The 26,704-nt window shown below is 45.2% G+C and overlaps 1 protein-coding gene and 1 long non-coding RNA gene across 2 annotated transcripts in view; one reads left to right on the top strand and one right to left on the bottom strand.

The window, feature by feature from the left end:
• Positions 1-26,704, bottom strand: part of PLXNC1 (plexin C1) — a 143,997-nt gene that overhangs the window by 3,799 nt on the left and 113,494 nt on the right. The window contains exons 22-29 of the mRNA XM_068561923.1: positions 22,086-22,263; positions 19,713-19,816; positions 9,886-9,940; positions 7,417-7,448; positions 7,210-7,317; positions 5,904-6,067; positions 3,947-4,094; positions 25-165 (exon numbers count right to left, since the gene is read on the bottom strand). Coding sequence (XP_068418024.1) covers positions 25-165; positions 3,947-4,094; positions 5,904-6,067; positions 7,210-7,317; positions 7,417-7,448; positions 9,886-9,940; positions 19,713-19,816; positions 22,086-22,263 — 930 coding nt within the window. The remainder of the gene's footprint in view (positions 1-24; positions 166-3,946; positions 4,095-5,903; positions 6,068-7,209; positions 7,318-7,416; positions 7,449-9,885; positions 9,941-19,712; positions 19,817-22,085; positions 22,264-26,704) is intronic.
• On the top strand, positions 44-9,915 carry LOC137775750 (uncharacterized). The gene is made up of 3 exons (XR_011076075.1): positions 44-338; positions 7,324-7,500; positions 9,713-9,915. It is a non-coding gene; the product is annotated as an uncharacterized lncRNA (long non-coding RNA).

Raw genomic sequence — 26,704 nt, 5'->3', positions numbered from 1 at the left:
AGTCTTTTTACTTTGCAACAATACCTTAGATTCCTGAGTTAAGAATTCTTCCATCTCTGAAGATGACAATGGAGGCAAATCCCTGATTGCTTTGTAATAAGACTTGACTTCCTCTTTGTAGGTTGGGATATCCTTGGCATAGAGAAGTTTATTAGTTGGTGCTTCCTGAAAAACAACCACCACCAAAAGAGTTTTTAAAAAACCATGGGGAATTTATAAGAGTACCAGTGTAAGCTGAACCTCCACCACTATTATCTCCTGGTAACAAGGATTCTTCATACAGTAGGCCTTCATAAACGTTGTTGACTGAATGACTGACTGCTATCCAGATAGTTCTGGTGAGTCACTGTTATTTTCAGGCAGATTAAATGCTAATATACTCTGCCTTCCTCTCATAAAAGAACTGAAATTATTATTTTTGCATGATTTTGAGTTACTGTAACAATGGAACTTATTTCAATCATAGTTCATTACTAATAGTTGTAAAAAGCCTGAATTAAAACATTTGCTCTCATCCTCACCCACCAGTGAATTCTGGCATTTATAAAAGGTTTGAGTGTAGTTCTGATTGAGCCCTTTATATAACCATGAACGTGGTAAGTAATTGGCAGTGGCAGATTTTTCTGCTTGTCCCTTCTATTTTATTAGATTATAAAGATCTTCCAGTGTCCTTAGGAAAGAACATAGTCATTAGTATTGGTGGCTCTGATGTCTCATTTTGCAAAAATTCCCTGGCAGTTTGAATGTTTTTAAGTAATTTTAACAGTGATATTAAAATTTAAATGAAGATTTGTTTTTAAAAGTTATAATTTTGACAAAATTAATGTAACATCTACTGTCAAAGAAAAATTAATAGTCAATCTAAGAAAGAAATGGAAAAATGTATTCGAGCCAACCTGAGGATTATGACCCAGGAGGTAGCCTCTCAGAAAGCTGTGAGCACTGTTTAGAAGAGGTAAGTGGGGGAGGCCTGTATATGTAATTTGAGGGAAGGGGGATGTGCAATCAAATGCACATCTTGGTTGAAGTTTACTGCTATTTGTGAGGAGCAGATATCTTAGAAATGCACTAAAACCATTAACTAAGTATGGGAAGATTCAAGAAACTGAGTTCATAAAATTTTCTCTTGAAAATAATCTAACTGAGGGCTAGTTCTGCCAGTTTTCCCAGAGCACAAAATGCCTCATCCTGATCTTTGCCTTGAATTCCTTTCAGGGTGTATTATAGGTCAGTGACTGCAGTGGCTAATGACTTGATTCTTATAGAACTGGATGATGGGCATCATTTTTTATTTTGACCAATGTTGGGGAGGCATTTCATGACCAGGAATGCTCATTCCCAGGTCAGAAGAGGATTTCATTGATAGGCCACTCACTGTGCTATTACTGAACGAGGTAGGCCCCATTAACAGTAGCCAAAAGCCTCTGGACCCACCTGTCTTACTAGTCTATTATGGTCCAGGAATGGTCCAGGTTCCCTCCTGTTGCTTCTTCCCACATCTAGAATTACACTATTACAATCATTGATATTTGGTCAATCATTTCAAGTCACCTAGTCGTCGTCATTCTTATTGGAGGCTCAGTCACACATTTGGTAATGCAAGAAACAGTAATCTTGTAAAACAGGCAGAACGTAAGTAATACAGGTAGTAGCATTAATCAGGTCATAAGTAAGTATTATTTAACCTAAGAGCTTCCATTAGGTGCAGCCCAGTATCTCCTCAGGTCATCTGACCAGTCTGTTCTGCACATATAAGGAGGGTGGTGGGTCATCGTGACACCTTACAGGATTGAGAAAGGAATGTTATCTTCTAAGGAGTTACACAGCTAGTGACAGAAGAAGAAAAATTGTTCTTTATGGTTCAGCAGGTGTTTCTGCCATTGGGGAGGTCTGGTTAATTGATAAAGCAGGTGCACAATGCACACTAGAAGAGAGGGAGGAGGCCCAAACAAAAATTTGCTTAAATTTTTCTTATCTTGGAATATGTATTTTTATTTATTGCCTCACTCCTCAGGGAAGATAGGTGAGTTAATGATTGATAGGGCCAGTGTCACAGTACATTTTTAAATGTATTGATGGCTTGAATGGCCTAGCAATGGCTTGATGAATCATTCTGAAGGATGCCTAGACTGAGATAATTACTGAGATTTTTTTCACCTGTCAAGTTTAAGTAGCACCCACAACTCATGCAATCACATTCATTCAATAAAGATGTGTTTAGCCAGGGACTGTGGGTAGGCATTGAATGAAAAACCAACCAGTACCTGCCCTTAAGAAGCTTACAATCTATCAGGGAAGACAAACTTACACAGTGCTTACTAAGATACGAGTAACTAGTAGCAGAGTATAGAGCAAAGAAAAGGACCATAGAGTTAGTTAGACATATGCTCTTAAACAAGACTTGTAACCTCTCAGAACATCAATTCCTCATCTATAAAATGAGGGTAATAGCAAGTACTTTATGGGGTTCTTGTGAGGATTAATTGAAATATGCCAGGAACATAGTAAGTAAACAATAACAGCCATTTTTACTATGGATAAGTAACCAGTTACGTGTCCTTCCGTGTATTGCATGCTAGGAAGAACTTTATTGGTCAAAAGAAGAAAGCGCATGGGAAATCCATCAGGGGAACAGTCACAGAGTAGGTATGTTTAGACTAATCTGATTCTCCTGCAGTTTCTGGTACACATTAGGGAGTCATGTTTCTTGAATGAATGAATAAGTAGGGTTTTACTAGACAGAGGGGTTATGAGACAGGGAAGGGATGAGCAAAGGGATGTGAAAACAAGCTCATGGTTAAGTTTGGGAAAACTAAAAGCCATAGCATAGAAGGCAGAAGGATTGGGCAAGAAAACGAGGAGGCCAGAAAAGAGACTTGAAGCCCAGTCAGGAAGGGCCATGTGGCACTGTGAAGATTGTATCTGGTGGGTAATGGGAAGTATTTACAATGTTTAACTAAGCAGGAGCCTGACAAGATCAGAGTTATGTTTTAGAAAGATAACCTGAGACACAGTGAAAGGGGGATGAGGCAGACAGCAGGGGCCAGGACACCAGTTAAGCAGGCAGTTATCCCAGTGGAGAAGGGATGAAGGGATAGGTCAGAGGAGTGAGAAGAAAGGGACAGAGGTGAGTAGTAACCAATTGGAGATAGAGGTGGGAGGAAGAAGGAGTTGAAGGTAATGCCAAGGATTCTACCTTGAGAGACTACGCAGTGCTAGGAAAATAAAAGTCAAAAACAGGTTCGGTTTGCGGTGAGTTTGGATTTAGACTAGGAGTCTGAGGCACCTATGACATGTCCTTCACACTTCATTCCAGACACTCTGAACATCCTTCCACCAAAGAGCCACTGCTCAGCATGAAAAGATTTTCTAAACCCATTAGATACATAAACTGCTCAGTTTAATATATTTCTGAGTACCTGAATAAGACCAAAACATCTCTTTCAAAGTTTCCTCTGTATTTTTATCTTTTTTTTGCCTTTTAGAGCTTTTGCTCAGCAAAGAAAACCATAGAAAAACAATATTGATTTGATTGTAAACTGACAAACTAGAGGTATTAGAAATCTCAGGCAAGATTTTCTTCCCCGTCAGAAATTTGTTGTATTCAAATAGACACTTTTAGGTATATTCAGATGGAATTAATTTAGGCAAATTTCAATAGTTTCATACTTTGGGTTCATAGTTTATTAGCGCCTGTAGACGATTTTTCTAGGAAACAAAGAAAAACAAAAGGTTTTCACAGGCAGAGTCTGCAGTAGGGTGGAAATAATCTATTTTGGTTTTCACTTAAACTAGATTAAAAATAGAAATAAATGAGAGATTTTTTGAAGAAAAGCAAATTTTCAGTGACTATCACTGACTTTCTTTTTAGCTGGTATGGTTTATTATTTGAATGTTTACGAGGAAGACAGAAATACGTACAGGAAATCCTAAAGCTGGGCCTTACCTTCCCAAGTTGCTGCTCTGTGAGGGAAAACGCGTCCATGAACGCCTGGGCGATCACTGACAAACAGCCATCTATGTGTGGTGTCTTCTTAATGTCAAAGACAAACTGAGGGTTCTTCAGGATATTTACCCAGAAGCGAAGAGGGAGGCTGTTCCAAGAGAGAGAAAACTCTCTTCAAATACAGCCATTCATGTGAGGCAGATGCTCTGTTTATCACAGTTTGTAAACGGGTGTTTTTGTCCTTGTCATTGAAGTATGCAAGTCTGCTTTGCCAAATATACCAAGCAACAGATGGCAGCATCACTCAGAACAAGAAAGGGTTAAACCGTCAGAGCTACTGAAAGGGAGGACTGGAGAAGTCTGAAAGTGGCCCTTGACAAGACAAGAATGTTCTCCACAAAAAGTTCCAGATTATATTAAATAATGGTTACCAATGAGAGCATCTCATCAGATCTCTAGAACCTGACCTCTTCTCACCCCCTCTAAGTGCTACACCCTGGCCTAAGCCACTGTCATCTCTCACCTAGATTATTACCCCCCAGTTCCCAACAGTTAATTCTCCCACAGGTACTAGCAATCCTCTTAACTCAGAATCAGGTCCTGTGTCTCCTCTGTTCAAAACCCTCTGTGGCTCTCCATCCCTCTCTGGAGAAAACCCCTGCATGATCTAGGCCTGGGCCCTCATCTACTACTCTTCACCTTACTCGCCCCAACTCCACTGGCCTCGTCGCTCCTCTTCATGCATACCAGGCAGGCTTGTGCCTCAGGACTTTGCTTTTGTCCGTCTTTCTGAAACGGTCTTGCCCCAGACGGTCTCATGGTTTGTGCCCTCTTTGAAGACCTGATCCAAATGTCATCTCCTGAGGCCTCTGACCACCCTATCCTGTCTCTATCCTTTTTTCCCCACTCTGTGCACTGCACTAATCGACTTCTGATATACCACAATTTACCTGTTAAAATGCAAGCGCTGTAAGAACACGGATTTCTGTCTGTTTGTTACTGTATCTCCAACACCTAACAGTACTTGGTATACAGTCAGTCGGTACTCAGATATTTGCATATGAACTTGGAAGTCATTCAGAGTCCTGTGGCCTAGCTAATTCCCTCCATCATAGGGGCTGCTGGGCCTCTCAGTAGCTCTCCTGTCCTGACTAGTGCCCCTGCTCGTGTGTGCTACTGTCTTCACAGTGAAATTGTCGCCTGCAGCACCGGAGCTTGGTGTGGGAGAAGCAGGGCCTGGGAAGGAGAGGCTAGAACAAAGGGAGGGAGGGAGCCCGAGTAGAGAGTTAGGATAGACCTGGAGCTTTTAACACTTATTTAAAATGGTCTGGCTAACCCCAATGCTTAGAAGGGCTTGAGGTTGCACTGAGAAGTTCTATTACATCATAACTAACTAACTCTCATTCACCTCATGCACAGAGTATTTCAATTGGAGGTAATGAGCTATGGTTCTTTACTGAGGAGAAATTTTAATTTGGATGCCTTGCCTCAGCTTAAGGTAAAGTATTAAAAAACAAAACAAAATACAACCCTTTGACTAATTCTCATGGCATTTGATCAAATAAAAGGAGAAATTTCTATACAAAATGGACAGCTTGGAAACCGCAAAGAGTAATTCTCTGAGGGACAAATTTAAGAGTCTTCTCTAATGGAAAATTGTAGGATAAAACCACAAAATATTAATTTCTCATCTTTTACTGGTCAAGCTAAACTTGTTTAAAGATAATAGAGTTTATTTTCTTTGTCCTAAAGACTAGGAGTCTCAGCACAGGAATGGTTTTGTTTATTGTTTAAAAATAGTAACAGCAAGAAACTGCTTTGACATGATAGCTTACCAAGCCAGAAAACTCTAAGATAGATAGGGATAAATGAATCCTTCTGTAACCATCCATGCCCTTCTTTTAAAGATTCTGACCCAGGTTTTTGAAAACAGTAATCACCTACTGTTCGTTCCCACCTGTTTGTTTTCCAAATATGTACAACATCAGGATCTGTGATTTTTTTGCTTTCAGCCTGGGCATCCAAAAAGTCAAAAAAGTATTTTATAGCAAACGGGGCTCTGCTGTTGGGTAAACTCCAAATGCTTCTAAAAAGTTTTTCGAGCACGGAGTGAATTGCCACCTGAAAGACAGAGCACATCAGACTTGGAAGATTAAAAAAATAGGGTGGTGGTTTTGAAAACATGATGAAAAATGAAATCTGAGTTACAAAACAGAGAAAAACAAGCTGAAGAGAAAGTATGTAAAATCGTCAAATGAGGCCAACACTCACAGTATTAGACAAAGGTCCTGAAAATCCATGCCCAGGTTTAGATCTGCTTCATAAGCTTCTTGCTGATAACACTGTTTAGTCAACAGGGAGGCTATCTTAGACATCTCTAGCAGTTGAAATGTAAGTTGGAGGTCTGTATACATAAACCAAGAAGCCCCAGACGTTTTGCTTTTATTATGTTCAGCCTAGAAAAACTCAAGTGATGTTGCTCGGTTCCCAGAACTTTTCCTGTTGCATGTATTTCCATCATAGGGTTTTATTGTGTACTTTCCAAAGCATTTGAGTGTTTTACTAAAACCAAATAGGCAGAGCTCTGTGGGACAGATGAGAAAATCAAGAGGCTCTGGCTGTCCTCTACCCACTAAACAAATCTAAGCTCCAAGCAGATGCTCTGCTATAATCTGAAGAAGCATGCCCATCAGAAGACTAGGGCCAGATGTAGATAATAGTATTTACATTGCTAGTCATTTCAGAAAAAAAAAAAAAGGATCACCACAGACTTCCGTTAATCCCACTAAAAGCCAGATAAAGTAAAATTTGCTCCCAATTTGGTATTCCATGGGCTTTCATATCTGACACTTTTATATGTGAACAGAATTCTTAATTTTAAAATGACCTCCCCCCTCTTCATTTTATTTGCAATTCAAAGAGGGAGTTTTATTGCCCACCTATAATAACAAGTAAACAAAAAGGAATAATTATGCCATCCACCTAAAAATATAACAGTAGTGCAATGGTGGGTAAAGGGACTGGGAACAATATTAAATCCCTGACTGAAGATGTTATGGTGGAAATTTGTAAAGTGCTTTATCTTTGCAGTTTGTAAAAACAGAAGAAGGAGGTAGGAAGTGTTTACAATTTAAACTTTCATTTTGCTTTGCTAGAAGGCACAAGGGATTTGTAGCATTTTCACACTTCAGTGGAAATTAAGTCAAACACATCATACACCCCCAAGGTAGCCGTAAAAGCGCTCCCAGAACAGTTAAGTTTACCTTGGTCGACAGCAGCTTTGTCAGATACATTTCTTTTACTTTGAACTTGTGCTTCCCTCGATGTCTCTTTCCCTGCACATCTTGGAATGCTTCCGAATCTGGTAAAATCTAAAGGGAAGACAGAATAGAAGAAGCGTTACCCAAGGAGACCGTTCGTGCTGCAGAAGGCGTCCGATTCAGCAGGAGCACAAGAAAGCCTGAACTCACCAAATGGCAGTGGTCTTCTGAGTATTCCACATCTGAACGCCCCAGAAAGAGGGAGAGAAACAGTCCATTAAAACAACAGCCACGGTAACTGGCCTTCTCATAAGATGCCCCATTTGTGCTATAAACAGAAGAGGTTACTTGAGCCCTCCAACTTGAGCTCTTCATAGCTACACTTCCCCCCCCTGCTGTGTCTTAAGACCTTAAGAACAGTATGAAGACAGGATGGGCCAGGGGCTAGGGTGGGAAGCAGGTTCCCTGTCCCTGGAACAGAGGCTGACCGATCACCTGAGGGTGGGGTAGGAGAGGTTCAGGTCAGCTAGAGCTGGGGCACCTACTGTGTGCCAGGGGCTACTAGGCAAACAGCAATGAATAAGACAGACCTAGCTCTCACCTAATGGAACTCACATCCTAGCCAATGAGAGAGACTTACTAATTACACAATTAACTATTTAATTAATATCCTTGTGATAAGGACCGTGGAGAAGAAGAATATGCTAGGAAAGTATCTAACAAGAGACGAACCTAGCCTGGGAGGTTCTCTGAGGAAGGGATGTCGGGACTGAACCTAAATGAACGGATGATGAGCCAGGCCAATGGGGGAGGGGAATGGGTACAAAGGCCCTGCAGTGCGAGGGAAGGCGACCCCTTCTAGGATCTGAGAGAAGGGCAGCAAGGCAGAGGTCATAGAGCAGGTGGGAGAGCAGCACAGAGTGAGGACAGTCTGGGAAGAAACGAGGTTGTGAAGGGAGTGGCAAATGCAGGGAAGGGAAGGATTAAAGCACTTGGTTTTTTGTTTTCAAGATGAGAGAGACTAGAATACCTCGAAATGCTTGTGGAAAAATACAGTAGTGGGGGAGGGAAAGCAAGTGTAGGTGAGAGGAGAGATCAACGGTGGTGGTGGCGTAGGAATGCTCAGAAGGTCGGAAAGGATGGTGGGATCCAAAGCCCAGGTGAGAGGTCTTGCTGGGAGGAAGGGCAGCCCTGGAATGTCAGGGGAGCGAGGAGGAGGGAATGGCAGACGCAGGGAGGGAGGGTTAGTGCACGTTGTTGAGGGAATTCTGATTTCTGTTTTCTCTGTGAAGCACTGGGTGAAGTCATCTGCTGATAGGGGAGCAGTGGGGGTCAGAGCTTCGAGGAGAGAAGCTGGGATTATGGAGAACACAGTTGGTTGCCTCGAGAAGCAAAAGCACGGGGGGAACAGGCTACGTGGAGGGTCCTGGTCAAGACAGCAATTTACTGTGACTCCAACTGTGCTGTCGTGGGCCTTTCCCCTGTGACTGCCCAGCTGTAGTGTCAGGAAAGGTGAGAAGTTGGGTTCATCCAGGGCTGGGCTGGGACTTTCACAGAGTGGGTGATGAAAGGACAGAGGGGCAGGGGTTTGGAGGGTTAGGAGAGTGATCCAGTGTCCACTGGATTGGACAGGGAGGAAGCAGAGGTGTTGTTGGCTGCCTCGAAGTCCCATGAAGTGATCCAAATGCAAGATCTCCAAATAACAAGCTCTCAAAAGACCAGTCATTAAAGCCTACAATACACAGCTCTTGCACTTATTACAGCACAAGGACACCAATCCCCCTAGACCAGAAGGATAGCCGCCCTCTGCAAGGTGGTTTCTCACTATAGCCTGACGTAGTGATGGATGGGGGAATGTGGGGGGGGGCGGGGCGGGGTTCCCCAAGGGGTGTCCTACAACCTGCCAAGTTATCCTATTTAATTCGGAGCCCCGCATTCTTCGTTTGCACTCACCAGGTGTTGGGACCTACCAGGCTGCTCCTGGCACTGAATCCAGGAATCAGAAAGCCCCACCACCAGCTGTGTGTGTGAACAGGTCCTGTTGGTGAGGCCCAGAACCTTTCTGGGGGCTGAGGACTGACTGTCTTGGCGTGGATATAATTCCTCTGGAGACAAACCTGGACCCTGGACCTAGGGATTTTCTCAAGGCACTGTCACAGTGTTTTCCTGCCCCGAGGCTGGCGGGGAGGTAGAAGAGAGTTTAGAGACTGGCCTAGTAACTTTTCCACAAAGCTCCCTCTGTAGTTGGTCTGTCACTAGGAGATTTGGGCTAAGTGAATTATCTTGTTTGTTCAGAGCTTCCAGGGCTGTGTGATAATCTGCAGGCTTCCCTCAGCTTGCCAGGGGGATCCCCTCGGTTAGCCCCCATCCTACTGAGGAGTTGGAAAAGAGTTATACAATGGCTAAGATTCTGCCCTGAGCTTAGGGTGCTTAATGACAGCAACTTCCTCAGTGTCGGGCAGCCGGGGCAACCACTGTTTACAGTTTCCTGTCCCCCTCTTTGCAGGGTTCACATTCTTAGGACCAGAAACAGATCGAAACGGCTTTCCTCCACTCTCTGAGAGAAGTACCTGGCAACAACTCAATCTCATCTTTGTGACAGTACATCCAAGAGAGGCAAAACGTGATACTTTATAAAGTGGGGTGAGAACAAAAGGTTAACAGCATTATGTCTGTTACCTGAAGTAAAATTTGCTATCTTCTTAAAGACTTTTATAGTGGATCCATTTGATATCTGAAAGCAAAGATAAAAAATAGATGAGTTTTCAAAACTTAATGTATTTCTCAACTTTACCCAGGAATTAGATGGCTGGGTGGATCTTATATTCTCTCACTTATTCAATCAAATATTTATTAAGAATTCCTATGTTTTGGGCACTGGAGGCTGGGGCTGTAATGATGAGCAAGACACTGCCTCTGCCCTCAAAGGGTCTGCGGTCCTGTGAAGGTGGCAGACAAGGCCATGAGATGCGGGGAGGCAAGTGCTCAACGGATGCTGTGGGGCCAACAGGAGGCGGGCCAGCCCTGGACCAGGGGAGGACCCAGCTGTGCTGGGAGGCACCTCAGCCTCCAGGGGGCAGGAGATGTTTGGGCCGTTTTCATTTTGGGGGTTCCTACTATATTAAGAAATGCTGAAACAAGTTTTCAAAAACTAACATATAAACTGGTGACAGAGCAGTTTCACATCCAGGTATACACCTGTACATACCCTGAGATAAACTTTGTAAACGCCCCGTACTGGAAATAACCGTCAACAGTAGAATGAATAAATAATTTGGGGTATATTCATAAAACAGGCAATGATAAAACAATGAAAGTGAGCAAATTACTGCTACATGCCACATGCATGAACCTCACAGTGATAATGGTGAGCCCAAGAAGCCTGACAAAATGGAATGCATACCGTGTGATTCCATTCACATTTAGCTAAAACAGTCGCAACTATGATTTCACTGTTTGGAGAAGAGAAGGGGGGTGGTGATTAGGAACGTCCAGGAGGGAGCTTCTGTGGTGCCCACAGTGCTCTATTTCTTGATCCGAGTGGAAGTTATAAGATAGGCTGACTTTATGATAATTCATCCAGTAGTACACTTACAATTTGTTTTCTTTTCTGCAGGTATTTCTTATTTTTTAAAAGAAGCTTGTAAAAATCATAAAATTGCATATACTTTTAAATAAAAACTTTAAAATTGAAACATGACTTACAGGAAAGTGCGAATATTAAGTGTACAGCTCAAGAATGTTCACTTAAGCACATACTGTGTAACCACCACCCACATCAAGATATAAAATTCTATCTCAAGGTCCCAAGAAGTACCCCTATTAGGCTTCTCAATCAATAACCACCCCATCTTCATCCAGGGATAATCACTTTTCTGACTTCCATTGCCATTGATAGGTTTTATCTGTTCTTGAACTTTATGTAAATGGAATCATTCAGCATAGGGTCCATATAAGGTCTACAATGTTTATCTGTGTTGTTGCAGCTACCAGTAGTTCATCCTTTTTAAATTACTATTATTCTATTGAATGACTACACTACAAAAAATTGCCATACAATAAAAGGAAAGAAGTATTGACACATGCTACAACATGAATGGACCTCAAAAACATTGCTAAGTGAAAGAAACCAGTCACAAAAGATCCAATATTGTACAATCCCATTTACATAATTTGTCCAGAATAGGCAAATTTATACAAACAGAAGGTAGATTACTAGTTGCCTAAAACAGGAGTTGGAAGAATGAGGAATGACTCTTAATGAGTTCAAGGTTTCTATCTGAGGTGATGAAAATGTTCTAAAATCAGACTCTGGTGATGATCACACAACTCCGCAAATGTTCCAAGAACCATTGAATTGTACACTTTGAAAAGGTGACCTTTATGGTATATAAATTATATCTCAACACAGCTGTTAAAAAACTGCCACAGATTTTAAATGTACACATTTGACAAATAAATGCTTTTACCACACTGACACACAATTGCAACACCAATGTATAGCCTCTTTTGGAGATAAGGTCAAGAGTTCTCATCTGAGGCTCTTTGGGACCGTGGAAGCCGGGGCCCAGTGGCCTTTTGTGCACCCCTTCCCCACACCCAACCAGGGGAAGAAGGCCTCTTCAGGCCAAGGGGGACTAGATGCTGAGAGACAAGAGAGCAGGCCTTGCTTCCTGGGAGGAGGAAATTGTTTTGAGGGGCTGGCCCACAAAAATGTAAGACAAAGGGGCCATAAGAAGAGGCAGGTCAGGGCTACACAAATCTTCACCTTCATTCTGGGATGTGGCTGAAAGATTAACCCTGTCATTTCTGAACATTCATCAGCTAAGTGATTTTTCCCTGCACTTGAGAGCGTGAAGGCTGTTCTGAATTCTAATATTAATTAGGACCTGGCCTCCCTCCGTTTGGAAAAAAGTAGAAACTTAGAATTTCTCTTCTGGCCTGCAGCACATTGGTTATCAGAATGTACAAACCTGCTCAGCAAACACCAAAGGATTAAAGCCTAATCTCTTGCAGGTTGTCCCCACAGAGGAAGGAACACGCGCAAGAGCCAGCCCTAGAGGGGGCCCCTGAGCACAGGGTCCAGCCAGCCACTAAGTGTGGGCCAGAGGCCTCCAACTCCTGGTGTTCAGGACATTTTGTAGGGAGGGGGCTCTGGGCAGGGGCTGGCAGGGGCCCTCTGGCCTCTGCAAAGTGTCTCGAGCACGGATTCTAAACTCTTATTGAGCTCCTGGTCTCTGCCATTATTACCAAACATCCTCTCCTCTCCCCTTGAGCCATTCACTGAGCGACCGTGTTGGCTGATTTTCCAATTCTCCTCCATATTTGATGCAATTAAAGTAAACGCTCTGTGCAGGCACCCCCTTAGCAATACTCAGACGCCGAGTTTATGAGAATGTTTGAACATAGTTTCAGAATTCCTCCCCATGAAGAGCTGGATATGCTCTGTTTCTAAGCCAATAAATACCTTTTTAAAAAATGAAGCTGGTGATTCATTCTGGGTAATTGTCAAAGAATGAATCCCAAATGGATCCTGATGAGTGTTGAGCCAATACTCTGCTACTGTCAGATGCTTTGTTTCGCCAAAAGCGAGCACCCTTGCTCTACAGTCACGAACACCAAGCATGGGCCTTCCGATGAGAAGCACAGCCAAAAGTTCAAACGTCTTTTCAAGAGCTGGCAATGACTTGCTGCTGGCACAGTGCTCAGGCATTAAGACAGCGCAGACGCAGCTTGTGCTGGGGAAATTTTACTCTGAAATTATCTCCTGAGAGCAAGTGTAAAAGCATTTTATCAGTGGATAAGTTGTGTGTGTGTGTTTGAGCATGTATGTGTGCAAGTGTATTTCTAACCTTCACAGCTGCTCTAGGGCTGGAACATTTTTCCCCCACGTGACACTTTAACATTGTTGTAAAGACAGAAAACTAGTTTATTTACAGATGTTTGTGGGGGGAAAGGTTTCCATTTTCTGTTTCGCACAAAAGTCAGCTGCTGCTCAGTTAAGGACAGAAATGCCTTTTTGAAAAGTGCCACAGAATCCAAAGTGTTAAAACTATGATGCTGTTTGTTCCATTTGAGGAGCTCCAAATGCTTTCCTAAGAGTGGATCATTAATCCTCCTGTACTCCTGTGAGGCAGGGAGCGTCCTCTTGGCCCCTACTTTAAGAATGAAAACCAAATTAAATCAACGAAAGATTAATGTCACTAGATGGATCTGTGGCAGGAATGTTTCTCCAGCCCAGAGCAGAACTGGTACACAAGGCAATTTCAAATTAAATTCCTTCCAGTCTCATGGTGCTCCAAGATTCAAAACGACAACGAGGCCATACCCCTCCAATGATGGCTGGCCCGTGTTGGAAAGAGGTGGAGAGGACTGCAGACTTCTCCACCATCAGAATTAGGAGTTGTGACCACAAAGGGAGAGATGGACCCATGTCATCAATTTAAAGTTGCTCCTGAAATACACTGACGCTACGGACTTCCCTGGGGGCACACTGGTTAAGAATCCGCCTGCCAATGCAGGGGACATGGGTTCGATCCCTGGTCCGGGAAGATCCCACATGCTGCGGAGCAACTAAGCCCGTGCGCCACGACTACTGAGCCTGCGCTCTAGAGCCCGCGAGCCACAACAACTGAGCCTGCGTGCCACAACTACTGAAGCCCGTGCACCTAGAGCCCGTGCTCCACAACAAGAGAAGCCACCGCAGTGAGAAGCCTGCGCACCGCAACGAAGAGTAGCCCCTGCTCACCGCAACTAGAGGAAGCCTGTGCGCAGCAACGAAGACCCAACGCAGCCAAAAATAAAAATAAATAAATAAATTTATTAAAAACAAACAAACAGAAGCTACATATCCTCCAAACTATTTGCAGGTAAAGGCGGGATTTCTTTGTGGTAAAATACTATCTTTATGCCACAAGTTGAAGATTATGCCATAAAAACAGATCTTCTAGAAATATACGGTTGAACTCATACTTAACCTGATGAAACTGCCATTTTTGTAAGTAAAAAATGGTCAAATATTGGCAATTTCAAATGATTGAGCCCAAGAGGAAAGCTGGAACTTCAGCCTAAGAATTTTATGGAAAATTATGAATAGGGTCTGAAATACCATGATACTTTTTCCTTAAGTCTAAAAACACAATAGTCAACACAAAGCACCATGTGGAAACCCTTACTGGTATCTCTCATTCCTAAAATGGTATTTTGTGAAAACAGAATCCTATTCAACTAGCGTTGTCCCAGCAACCACTCATCAACACTGCTCTCCCCGCCTTCCCCTTAGCTCTTCTCACTGACACCCCAAGGCTGGAGGCAGATGAAAAAGGAATCTGTTTTCTTCCTCAGGGCCAGAGGGATAACCTTGCTCAGGGATAACCCTCCTTCAGGAAAAGAGGCTCGGTGCTCATCGGACTGTCTGGAAGGGGCCCATCAGAACATTCTCAACAGACACACTAAATCACCCAGGATGTTCCTGACACCCAGGACAGAGCTCTGAAGGATCCCTGAAACTAGTGAAAATGACAGTACAGCTCCTGCTTCTCTCTTGTGTGCCTGGAATTAGCCTTGGGCCAGAAGCAAACCCCCTTTGAGGACTGCTGGAGCCCTGAGCTGGTCGCAGGGAGGGAGCTTGGCCTCCACCAGTGTGCGGGCGATTGGGAACCTAAGCTCCCCAGGCGTTTTTTGGGCTGGAGATGTCAGCTCTTGGATGCCTGAAAGAGGCCTCCCTTCTGAAAGAAGGTAACTACTGTCGCCTTCAAGGAATGTTGGCCTTAAAGGATGTCAAAGTAGGATCAGAAGGAAGCATTTTGATAAACTCACAGACGTGAGATTCATCATAAGATCTCAAGAGAGGTTGCCCTTTTAATTTTGACATCAGAGAAGGTGACTACCAGAATTTCTCATAAGCTCTCCAGCCAGGCTGCTTCAGAGGCTAGGAGCACGAGCTGCAAGCCTGGCTCTGGGCAAGGTTATCCCTCTGGCCCTGAGCAGAGCCATGGTCTCTGTGCAATTCCTTTTTCATCTGCTTCCAGCCTCGGGCCGTCACTGAGGAGAGCATGGGAGCATGGCCAAGTTTCCTAGCCTCCCTGGGCCTCAGAATGGGAATAATGACAGTGTCTACCTCACTGGGCTGTAAAGAGGACTAAAGGACTTACTCTTTGTAAAAGCTCCTAGACCAGTGCCCAGTATACAAGAAGCACTCCATGTGTCTAGTAAATAAGAATCTGAAGTCATTCATGCTGTAAGAGACCTTTAGAGACAGTCCAAGCCCCTTAGAGTCACAGATGAGACACCTGACCTGAAGGACCACTGACTTTACCCAAGCAGACCCTTTGGAACACTCCTATGAGCTTTAAATGTCATGTGGATGACAACTTTGGCGTTAGCAGTGACCACTTGGGCACCGGCGCGCTCCCGTTAGGAGGAACATTCTTCAATAACACGGTGGTTAAACGTATTTTCTGCCCTCAAAACCTCACAGCTCAGAACGAGAGGCGTGATCTGTAGAGAACATTTCCTGCCGGACACAACACCTGTCCTGCACACTTGATGCCACCCCACAGCTGCGTGTGGGTGCAATAACATGGTCCAGCAAGAGGGCACATGGCGGGGCAGGTGCAGAAAGCCTGGACTGGGAGAAACCACCCTGCTACAGTCACATCGGGCAAGCATCCCCACACCCTCTATACACTCACACAGACACACACAACTGATCTCAGCTCCAGAGCACAGCACAGTCCCCTTCACAGGGAACACAGAGGTGGCCAGTTACGGAAGCACTAGGGCGGAGTTCTTTACAGTGGAGAAAACGCCTCTGGCTTCATGTGTTTGTAAAGGCATCGGCTTTACCCTTTGTCTGCACAGGACAGAACGAGACTGGAGCAGAAACTTGTCCTCTTCCATGCTCATCTGATGGAGAATGAGGGTAATAAAAGCACCTTCATCACAGGCTGTGTCAACATGAATCACGCTTATGCACACGACAAGTGCTGGGTACCAGCTGCCACTGTCATCACTGTGGAGAGCAATTGTGCCGACGCCCAGGGTTGGCAAGGATGCCATCCTGCTGGTGACAGGGCATTGCTGGCAATTTGGGACTCTGGAGGCAATCTGGCCCATGAGATGCTATATTTTTGCTGTGCCTTCAGATCCCCTCTAGAAACCTGTTCTTCAAATATACAGACAGTAAATCATTCAGAGGAGACCAGCTACACTCTATTTGCCCTAAGGACAGAACAAGGCAAGAAGAGAGAGGCTCACACTCCAGCAGAGGGGACTTTGTTTAGATAGTAGGAGGAACTGGCCGTCACTAAAGATTAACTTTAAAACCTAACTAATTTGGGCTAATTGGAGGGAGGTGAGTCTTAATCACTTCAAAACTCTGAGTTAGACCCTATTTTTAACTGAAATATAGTTTTTCACTTTCAAGCACCTACAGTGACTCAAACTAGAGCACTTTAGTAAATGAATAAGAGTGATAATTAGCATCCTGTCTCTTTGGAGGGAAATGTAAGTGTTTGAGGAGAAAATTTTTCTTTAATGAAAAAAGGGCAAAAGCGAGCTTCAGCTCAGCCCTGCCAAATTACTCCAAATTTTGATTGTGCAGGGGTGCTGCTAAATGGAGAACAGATTTAGGCGGCTGAGGGTGGTGCTGGATGCTTTTGTTCAAGCAGTCTTTGAAAACCAGGGCATTTGAGATGGTCCAGGCACAGAGAGCACGGGGCCGATGACCTCCCCAGTTTCCTTCAAGCTCTCTGCGCTTATTTGCCTTATGGCTTAGCTTTTTAAACATAAGGAGAATCCTTTAAGCCCTTGTGTCCTAGTCTTGTCATTTATTACCACCATGTGGCAATGCTAGGGTATGAGGCCAATAAATCATTTGGACGGGAAGTGACTACAGGCCGGATTAATTTCATTATCATCCCTAAGCAGATAGGTGTCTAGTGCAGCCGATGTCTCCAGTGAAGACTGATGTCCTATCTCTCCTGACAGTCTTCCCCTTGCCTTGCAGACGGCGGTGGTGGTTCTTCGTTTTCCCTGCTGGAGTGCCTTGGCCTGCCTTTTCCTATTAATGCCAGTGAGTGGCCACACCCCCTTCCTTTGGGGCCCACCCCATGCCACACAGTTGCCAGGGGACGCTGAGAAGCCTGACCAGGGTGGTCCAGCCCTCCCTGCACAGCTGAGCAAGGCCAGCACATTAGTCAAGATACGAAAGGAGGGCATTTGTGGCTGTGTTTCTGCCAGGCTTGCCAAGACAAGCTCGCTACCCAGATACAGGGAGAGGAGGAGACTGCAGCCGGGCTGCAACTCTGAACTTCAGACTGATGCCATAATAAGCCCCCTCTCCTAGGCACTTCCACCTCTGACTCCTTCCATCCGTTATATTTCCTCTGGGGTACTGCTTCTCCAAATGTGGCCCGCCGATAGGAATACATACTTTCAGAAAGTTCCCTGGGGATTTTTATAAACTCCAAAGGCTAAGCTCGACAGCTCTTGGCAAGATGATCCCAAGGTTGGAAAGCCTAAGCTGCAGAAGGGTGAGCACAGGAGCAAGTTGTTCATCTGCCACGTTCCCTGCTTGGTGCCCTCCAGCAAAGGCTGCAGGGCCCGCACCCACCCACGGGTCACCCAAAGCAACTATTTCCAAACCGGCTCTGAGACCCATTCAGCCAAAGAGCCCAAGGCTGTGGTGCCCTCTGTTCCTGGCTGCTGTCCAGGAAGCTCTGCTCAAGGAAAAGTCTCAGCTTCTTTCTGGGTGAGGGGAAAGCCTGGCAGGCCCCAAACACCTTCTTGGTGCAGACACATCTCCCTGGGACTCACAGCCATGAAAGGTGGGGCGCCTACTCTCCAAGGGGCCTGGGAAGCCGCTCCCCTGTCTTCTCCATCTCCGCAAGAGCATCTGTGCATCTGCCCAGCCAGCCCCGTGCCTCCTTGACCCCTCCCCTGCCCGCAGTCTCCCTCCCAGCCACACAGCTCATGGTGTCCACCTTCTGCCCATCTGCTTGGCTCCATCTCCAGGGCCACTGCGTCATTCCTGGTCAGCGTCGTTTCTCACCCGAAATTCTTCTAACGAGTCTCCCTATTTCCAGCTTTGCACCTCTTATATCCATGTTCCATGCACAGCCACAGTCATTTTCTGAGACGCAAATCTCCCCTGTTTAAGATCTTCCAATGGCTTTCCACTGTGCTGGGGATAAAATCCAGACTCCTGAAGAAGCTTCTGGGCCTGCACGGTCCCCTTCTCCCCTCCCTCCCCACTTCTCTGGCCTTCTTCCGTGAGAAACCACGGCATGTACTGGTTAAGCCATGGACCCTAGAGCCCAACAATCTGGGTCCCAATCTTGCCTCTGCCACGGACTAGCTATTAGTAAACCTCCCCGAGCCTCAGTGTACCCATCTATAAAGCGGGTTAGTAATAGTCCCTGTCTCGTAGGACCGCTATGGATAGAATGAGCTGAAATAAAGGGAAAGGCAGAGGCCAGCACCTGGCACAGCATAGGGGCTCCGTAAACACTGGCTGTTATTGGCTCTCACTGCCACCCCTGTCCCTCTCAAGTTCTAGCCAGTCTAAAAGTCTTTCTGCAGAAGAAGAAGCATGCGCTCCCTTCCCTGCTGGGTACGCTGGCCTGGTTAAGTTCTCCTCACTCTTCAGGTCTCAGATGAGTCACTGCTTCCTGCAGGAAGCCTTCTCAGATGCTCCGAGTCACAGCACTATCACACCGTGTTGTAGTAACAGTGCTAGTATTAGTAGTAGTAAGGTGTTGCCTTACTCCTTGTCTCCTCTTCCCTTTCCACCCCTTCTCTCCAGGGCCATAGGCTCCGTGAGGTCAGAGACTTGGTCTTTGTTCCTCTCGCGTGCAGCCCCAACTCTTAGTGCAGAGTAGATATTCAACAAAGATTTGATAATGTTGCTGAATGACTCCCAATCTGCCGGAGTGTTCCGAAACCTCCCCTGTGAACCCTCTCTCATTCTGGGCAGGCTTCTCTGGCACTCAGCTCTCTGACAGATCACGTACTCCCCTCACCCACCTCAACACTCACCCAGCATGTGGGTCAGAGGCCAAGGAGGTATCGCTGAATATTTCAAACAAACAGGAAATGTAGATCTTCCTCAGAAACAAAGGACCCTACACAAAGGTCACCGGGTCAATTATGAAGAGCAGTGCAACTTAGAACTTTTAGAGGCTCTGTTCAGTGTCAAGCTGAACAGTACCTCTTCCACTGAACAGGCCAGAGAATCTGGTAAGGGTGAAGTTTCCGACCTAAACCGCAGGATGGAGAGTGCCTGGGTTACGTGAAAATCGCAGCTCTGGGAGAGGGGGTACCGGGAAGTGAGCAGACCACGAGCAACTAAGGAAAGCTTCTGACCCAGAAATAAGCAACCTGCAAATGATTCCAGAAAATGGGTGAGAGTCTTGTAATAACAATTTATGTGGTCCTGGAGATGATCTAATCCAGTTAGGGTTGGGGATGAGGAAGGAGCTAGTGGGTGCTAGATCTTTTCCTACCTCGTAGTGGCCAATGGTATTCAGCTTGGTTATTCCATCTTCAAGAATCACAGAGGAGCTGTCAATATCCAGAAGTTCTTTGTGCCGTGTGCCCACTTGAAGCTCTGGGGGAAAAAAAAAAGAAAGAGCATGTTGTTCTCTTTTAAAATGACAATGAGGAATGTAAAATGCTACCCTGTCACTTTTGCAATTATTATTTATATTGCTAACTAGCTAAAACACATAAAGTGGTTTTGAAGATATATCAGCCAGACTGGTAGCCTGACTTCTGTTTTGTTTTGTGTTTAGGGCTCTGACATGTAAGACCACTTCTCCCCAAAGCTTTTACTCTGAGGCTAAGCCTGGAAATAAAGCCACAGGAAGATAAAAAAAATAAGGCATCCTCAGAGAGACTAAGCTCTTCAGAAAATTCCAAAAGCAAACCTGTACGCCCACACCTGTGTGTTCACAAGCAGGTGCTCTGGGAACTATCTTCTGTCGGTCCCCGTGTGCGGTGCGCTGGTGGGCTCGTATGCCAACGCCATGGGCCTCAACTCCTTTACAGAGGTTGCCAACTTGTGCCCTAGGGTCAGAATGTGGCCCATGGATGTGGGTTTTTTTCTTTTTGTGAACCTGCACAATGTTTTATTTATTATTATTCTAATGTCAATTCAGCACCAACATTTAAAGATTGGAAGACTGCACATAAAAATTAGGACCTGTGATTTCTCTTTTGAAAAATTGGATCATCTGGTAACACTGACCACACTGGCCTCCATGGCGATCATGGGCTGAAGCTAAGTAGCACCGCCCCCTTACATGGCGGGTGTCTTTCCCCAATTAAGTTGGGTCCCACCATTTCCCATTATCCCAGGTGGGCTGACACCCCTTATTTATAATACTTCCTGCCCCTCTGGGCATTGGAGTTTGTGAGCCTCTGCTAGAAGAGGTCTCAGCACAGCTGCTTCTCGTATTGGGTTTTAACACTATTTATGGCTGGTTTCTAAGGCTTTGCCTTACTTTTCTGGGGCTAGCCGCGGAGGTAGTTTGGAAGATCAGCAGACATGCAGAAGCCATTTGCCGTCAGACTATAACGGGAAGCTTCTAGTGGGCTTGTCCTGCTCCCTGCCTCCGCTACATCGGAGGCCAGGAACACCTGATGGGCACAAACCCTGGATGGTGTGAGGATGATACTATGGACCAGGCAGCAGCAGGACTGAGGCCACCGGGCCGTTTCCCCATAATCCTCGGCTCCAAGTGGCCACCTCCTTTGTAGTCAGAGCCATACTTCGAGACGTAGGCTCAGGGCAAGGAAGTTGATGGCCCTGGGTCACGTCATGGTTTCCTGGCCGGGGCTGCCCTTTGACCCTGCGTCGACCCAAATGAGCTCACATGGTCTTGAAGTGCCCAATAATCCAGCCAACAGAAGGAAGCAGAAGAGAGGTGGATGAGAGGTGCTTTAGTGGCTTTGCTTTCCTTGAAGCCAGGTCTTGGGGTTGCTACACATTTGCATGGTTTCACTCAAATGTGCCAGACCCCGCCTCCAGGCTTCTCGAAATGGCCTTTCAGCAGAGAGTCTGACTTAGAGGGCCCGATGGGATGATTTTAATTGCCTGCTTAGTCGAGGCTACAACTGCACGTGGAGGAGAGATGAACCTTGTTACGCTGTCTGTCACTGTTGCGATTTTACTCTTTTTTCCTGTCCCATTATCTGCTATAAAATCCCACAACAGTCTCCTGGGAGGGCTGCGTGGAGCTCAACTTCAAAATGTTGATGAACATTTGAGTGAAGTGGAGCCCTGTTAGCTTGCTCACGCATATGCTCGCCTTTGCAGTATACCAATAGAGCCCGAAAATGAATTCCGAGCAGATGCCGTTTCATGCTGGGGGAGGATGGAGACTATACTTAATGCAGGATGTGATTAGCAGAGAGGAAGATGACCTTTCTAGCCTGCTGGGGTTCACACCCAGAGTCTGAGCCACCCGCTAATGAATGACACACTCAGTATCACAACACACAAATCAAATGCCAATGTGAAATACAACACACACAGAGGGCCTGAGGTTGACACCTTTTTGTACTTCTTGATGCAAGGTGAATTCATTTGGTCTCAGGGTTAGCAATCTCATGAATCTGATTTACAAACATAATATTGAAGAAAAAACAAAAAACAAAAAACAGCATCTTTGAAGGATCCTGCTTCCTAGGAAAAAGAGTCATGATACCTGTGGGAGAACAATGCAGTCTCCTGGCCTCTAGACGTGCCCTCTGGGAACAACCCGGGCTAGTAAGCTTCACCAAACAGAGCTTACATGCTGGGGGCCAGGAGGGAGGGAAGGTGGAAGGGATGCTCGTCAGGGGATTGGGACAAAATAGCTCCCGTATCGCCTTACCAAGACCAATTTCATTCAGCTGAAGTCCATAAGGAGAGCCATTTTTGCTTAGGAATGCTTGGAAAATCTTTTCTTTGGCTTGACCTATGGTATCACAATCAAGAACATTGACTGAAATATTCCGACAGACATCTGCACTCTCATTTTCTGGGATTTTTTCAAAGGTGACGGTTAATGCCTGCAAGAATACAAACAGGTTTCCAAGTCTATTAGATAATTGCAATCTGAAAGGCATTCATAAAAGACACAAACCTTGGCGAGTCCTACTAATACCTCTGACAGCACATTAGCAAACACCATATCGCATTATACCACTTTAATCTTTTTTCCATAATCCATTCTTTTCAGGGATAATGGAAAGGAAAACAGAAAGTTAAAACTCTCATTACAGAGCAAGCACTGAATAAATATATCTGAGAGTAAAATATATATATATATATATATATATACACACACACACATATAAATATTCTAAAGACGGTGATTTCTAATTTCATCCTCAAAAAAGAAAATTGGAAAGCTTCCACAGTAGATGAGGGCAGACTGGTGACTATCTTTTTTTATTACCAGGACCACAGAGTCCTAGTAGCGAACTTCCAGGTGACAGGAAAGGTTATGAGGTCTCCGTATTGATCATGCCAAAGAGGTCACTTTATAATATGCAGCATTAACTACGGTAACATGCCTCTCCCCCTCCACTTTCAACTGCTTCAGCCAGGCAGTTTCTTGAGCTCTCATTAAAACACTGAGATCCCCACCCTGTACTATTATTCTTGCATTAATTACATTTCAGTGCCATTACTTATGGTTTTGTCAGTTAACATTCTCCCAGTGCAGCAAAACCTCAGAATCAGTCTAACGGGAGAAGTAAGGCCTTGGTGAATGTGTGAAAACACAGAACTAGGGAATATTTCAAAAGGAATTTAAGAGCAATTTCAGGTTTACTTTGCCTAAGAATAAACAGATCTAAAACAACAAAGTTACATACCCGGGATCCTTGGGGGAACTGATTCAGGGACGTGCTGAGAGTATTTTGTAATTAGCACAACAGACAGTTTAGATTCTAAGCCGCCCTAGTAATCATGGAGCCAGAGGGACCAGGGTGTGGTGTGAAATGCACGATTATTTCGTGTTTTTGAGCCTGGCTGCAGTGAGGGAATGTAAAATGATTAACTAATGGAAATGTTTAAAAAATGAAAACACAAATAATGTGGAAAATGGGGACTCTTAGGGTTAACTCAACTTTAAAATGGGTATAAGAATAGTACCTGGCCTCTAGTGTTTCTATCGAGATTAAATAAGATCATGCACGCCAAAGGCTTGGCACGGGGCAGGCTGCTGGGAAAGGCTCGACGATGATGATAATGATAACAGTAATAATAACAGGGATGTTATTATTTCACATAACTTATCACTATGATTACTGTTAGTATTAGTATGCCTTCATGTGGAAGCAGACTCAGCCGGCCTTGAGCGGCTGGGACCCTGACTCCATGGTCAGTAGCTCTATCAGAGTAAAGAGCAAGCTGCCCGGAAGGAGATCGGGGCAGAGCACCTGCTCCAGGGTCAGACTCCTGGGTTCAATCCCAGCCCACCGCTAACTAGCTGGGTAATCTCTCTGTATCTCAGACTTCTCACCTGCAAAGTCAGAACAACAACAGTTAACTGCCTCCCGGGGTTCCTGTGATGATGAAGTGAATTAATCACGTCGCACCCAGAACAGTGTCTGACTCAGGAGATAGGACTTAAGGACCCCAGACACGTTGAAGGGGCTTCTGAAGCTCTGGGGAGGTGCTCAGAGGCACGACTTCTTTTTACTGCCTTTACATGTTGCCCCTCCAAACCTGTTTATAATTATGCAAGCGTAAACCTTGGTGCAGTCCTCACCGAGTTTCAGATGAAACTCCGAATCAGTGGAGGCTGGAGGCTGAGGATAAGTGGTGGTCTCGGTCTGGCCTGTGAGAGTTTCTTTTTTCTGGGACAGAGAGTGGCTCCCTTGCCTGTTCTCAGAGCACATTGGTGTTCTGGGCCAGTGGCTCACTGGGCAGGGATGCAGGACTCCTGACTGCTAGCAAACACTGACATACTGGGTGGGCACGAAGCAGGGTGGGAGGTTGAGAACCACGGCAGAGAAGCCTCAGGCCAGAGCCCTCTCCTCACCTCCTTTTTTAGTGACATTTATTGGCACCCTGCCGAACACATTTCAAGACACGATTCTTTTAATCTTCCCAACATCCTGGGGAAGGGAGGGTGTATTATTATGATACCCATTTTCTGAGTGAGGAAACAGAGGCCTGTGCCTCTAGGGACATGGCTTGTAAATGGAGAGCCAGGGGTGGCACCCTGAACCACTCAGCTTCAGGCCCTCCCACCCCCTGGGCCCTCCGTCCTCCCCTCTGTCCCACCTACAGCCCAGGAACCGTCTGGACCGTCAGGAACCTGTCTTAGATCAGACTATAACCAAAGTCCTAAGCTGCATTCCCAGCACAAACGGGGTTCCTGGAGGGGCAAATGTCAGTCCTGTCCTGTACGGTCTGAGTAGACTTGCCCGTGTCTCCCTGTATTTCTCTACGAGTTGGTCTCGCCAGTAGCACTAGCGGTGCTTAAGCTATTTCACAGGGCTTCCAAAGATAAAGACGAATGAAAAGGCCCTTTTAATCAGGGCTACAGCGATCCCAGCCTGTTTAATAGTTTTATAGGTATTTGCGAAATAACATTCTGTGACTACCTAAAGGGCACTATTGTCTTCAACAAAAACACCTGTTTATAGGCAATAAATGTTCTCCTTTAAAACATAACCAAAAGGGAAAAAAACCCTTAACTGGACGTAAAATAATGTAAATCTGCCACTGCCTTCACAGCTAGATGGGTGGAAAAAAGGTAAAATGGCATTTTATAGAGTCCACAGGGAATTCTGAGAGTAAATTCAGACACAAATTGATCTGTGTTCATTTTTTATGCCGCTAACACTTAGCGCTCCAACAGCAGTTTCCGAATGTGTAAGAGTAGCGGGGGGATCTCAGAGCAGGCCCTGCCTCTTAACCCGAACCCCAGGCTTGAAAAGCTCACGCTGGGCCTCTGTTCCCCATCAAGGAAGATCCCCACAGAAGTGCCACCTCCCCTTCAAAACCCACTTAACCAGAGTCCTTCCTGTGCGCTACTCAGTGTTAGGGGCCGGGGTTAGGAGAGGCCGTAAGACACGGTCCTCGTTCTCAGATGATCCACAATATACTTGGGAACCAAAGCACCACCTCTGAAACGATATTCAGCCACCAGACGCAACTCTTTCACTCTCAGCAAGTGTTCAGAGAATTTGAGCAGAGAGGACAGGAGCGTTGAGGGTCCTCAGCACTGGCACCAGGCCACCTGGGTCATCCCCTTCTCCTGCTAGCTAGCTGCGGGAGCGTGGGCAAGTCCTCTAACTCTTCTGAGCCTCAAAATTCTCATTGTTCTTATCTCGAAGGAGTGACAGGATCACTAAATCATGACATGTAATAATAGAAAATTAAGGAGTGCTTCCTGTGTGCCAAGCACCAGGACAAATGATGTGTATTAATATAATCAATTCATCTCAGAAACAACCCTATGACATATAATAGAGTCTATTATTATTCCCATTTTATAGATGAGAAACTGAGGTACAGAGAGGTTAAGTACATTGTACAAGATCACCCAGCAAGAAAAAGGTAGAAGCAGGCACTCAAGCTCCATGTTTTTAAATATTTGCTGAGCCTGCCTTTCAAAACCTGAAAATGTTTTATAAACTAAGCACAGTTCAAATCTATGGAATGGTGATTAATTTTCAAGACCCACAAAAGGCTAAAGTGTTCTAAAATGCACCCTGGTCTCTTCCCCCAAAATCTGCCCCTCTGTTAAGAGGAACTGCTCTGGCTACGAAAGTGTCAGCAAAGCTGGGGCGACAGATATGGCTGATTGTACAATCAGCAGCCATCTCTCTTCCTTCTTTGCTAACAGAAGCTAGGTTTCAACAGCAGTGGGCCCAGCCTAGCCTAGGAAACATGATTGGTGGCAGCTCTCTTCTCCTCATTCACCAGGGACTGGTCATGTAACCCAGTCCTGGCCAATGAAACATAAAGGGAAAGCATTTCTACAAAAGGGGAGAGCAGTGCTTAGAGCTGTGGCAGCTATTTTGTGACGAAGAGGAAGGGCCAAGAGGAGCAAGGAGATGGTGACCCAGAGCCCTGAAAATGCTGAGTACATGGACCTACCTTAGGGCTGCTTACCTCCAGACTTCCCGCTCTAAGTGCAATTCCATGATCTTAGCATTTCACACACCAATAGTCATATTTTCTCGTACTTACATCTGCCTGCACCCAATCTGACAGAGCTCATTTTGTTGATGCTGAGGTAGATAAAGTCATTCACTGATACCCACCTACTTGGCATGTACTGTGTGCAGAGCACGGCAGGTGATATACAATAGAAGCTGGCACTGATCCTGCCTGGGAAGTATTTGAAGACTGATACAACAACTGTGGGATATACACAACAAATTCTAATACCAGGAAGAAAACAGTAGGTATAGATGGAGTGCTTTAGAGGTTCAGAGAGCTATTACCTCTAGCTTGGAGGAGGGTTTTCAAAGGGAGAGAAATCAA

The sequence above is a fragment of the Eschrichtius robustus genome, chromosome 13 (assembly GCF_028021215.1).
Source record: "Eschrichtius robustus isolate mEscRob2 chromosome 13, mEscRob2.pri, whole genome shotgun sequence".
NCBI classification, from domain to species: domain Eukaryota; kingdom Metazoa; phylum Chordata; class Mammalia; order Artiodactyla; family Eschrichtiidae; genus Eschrichtius; species Eschrichtius robustus.
This window is presented reverse-complemented; position numbering and strand designations above follow the sequence as displayed.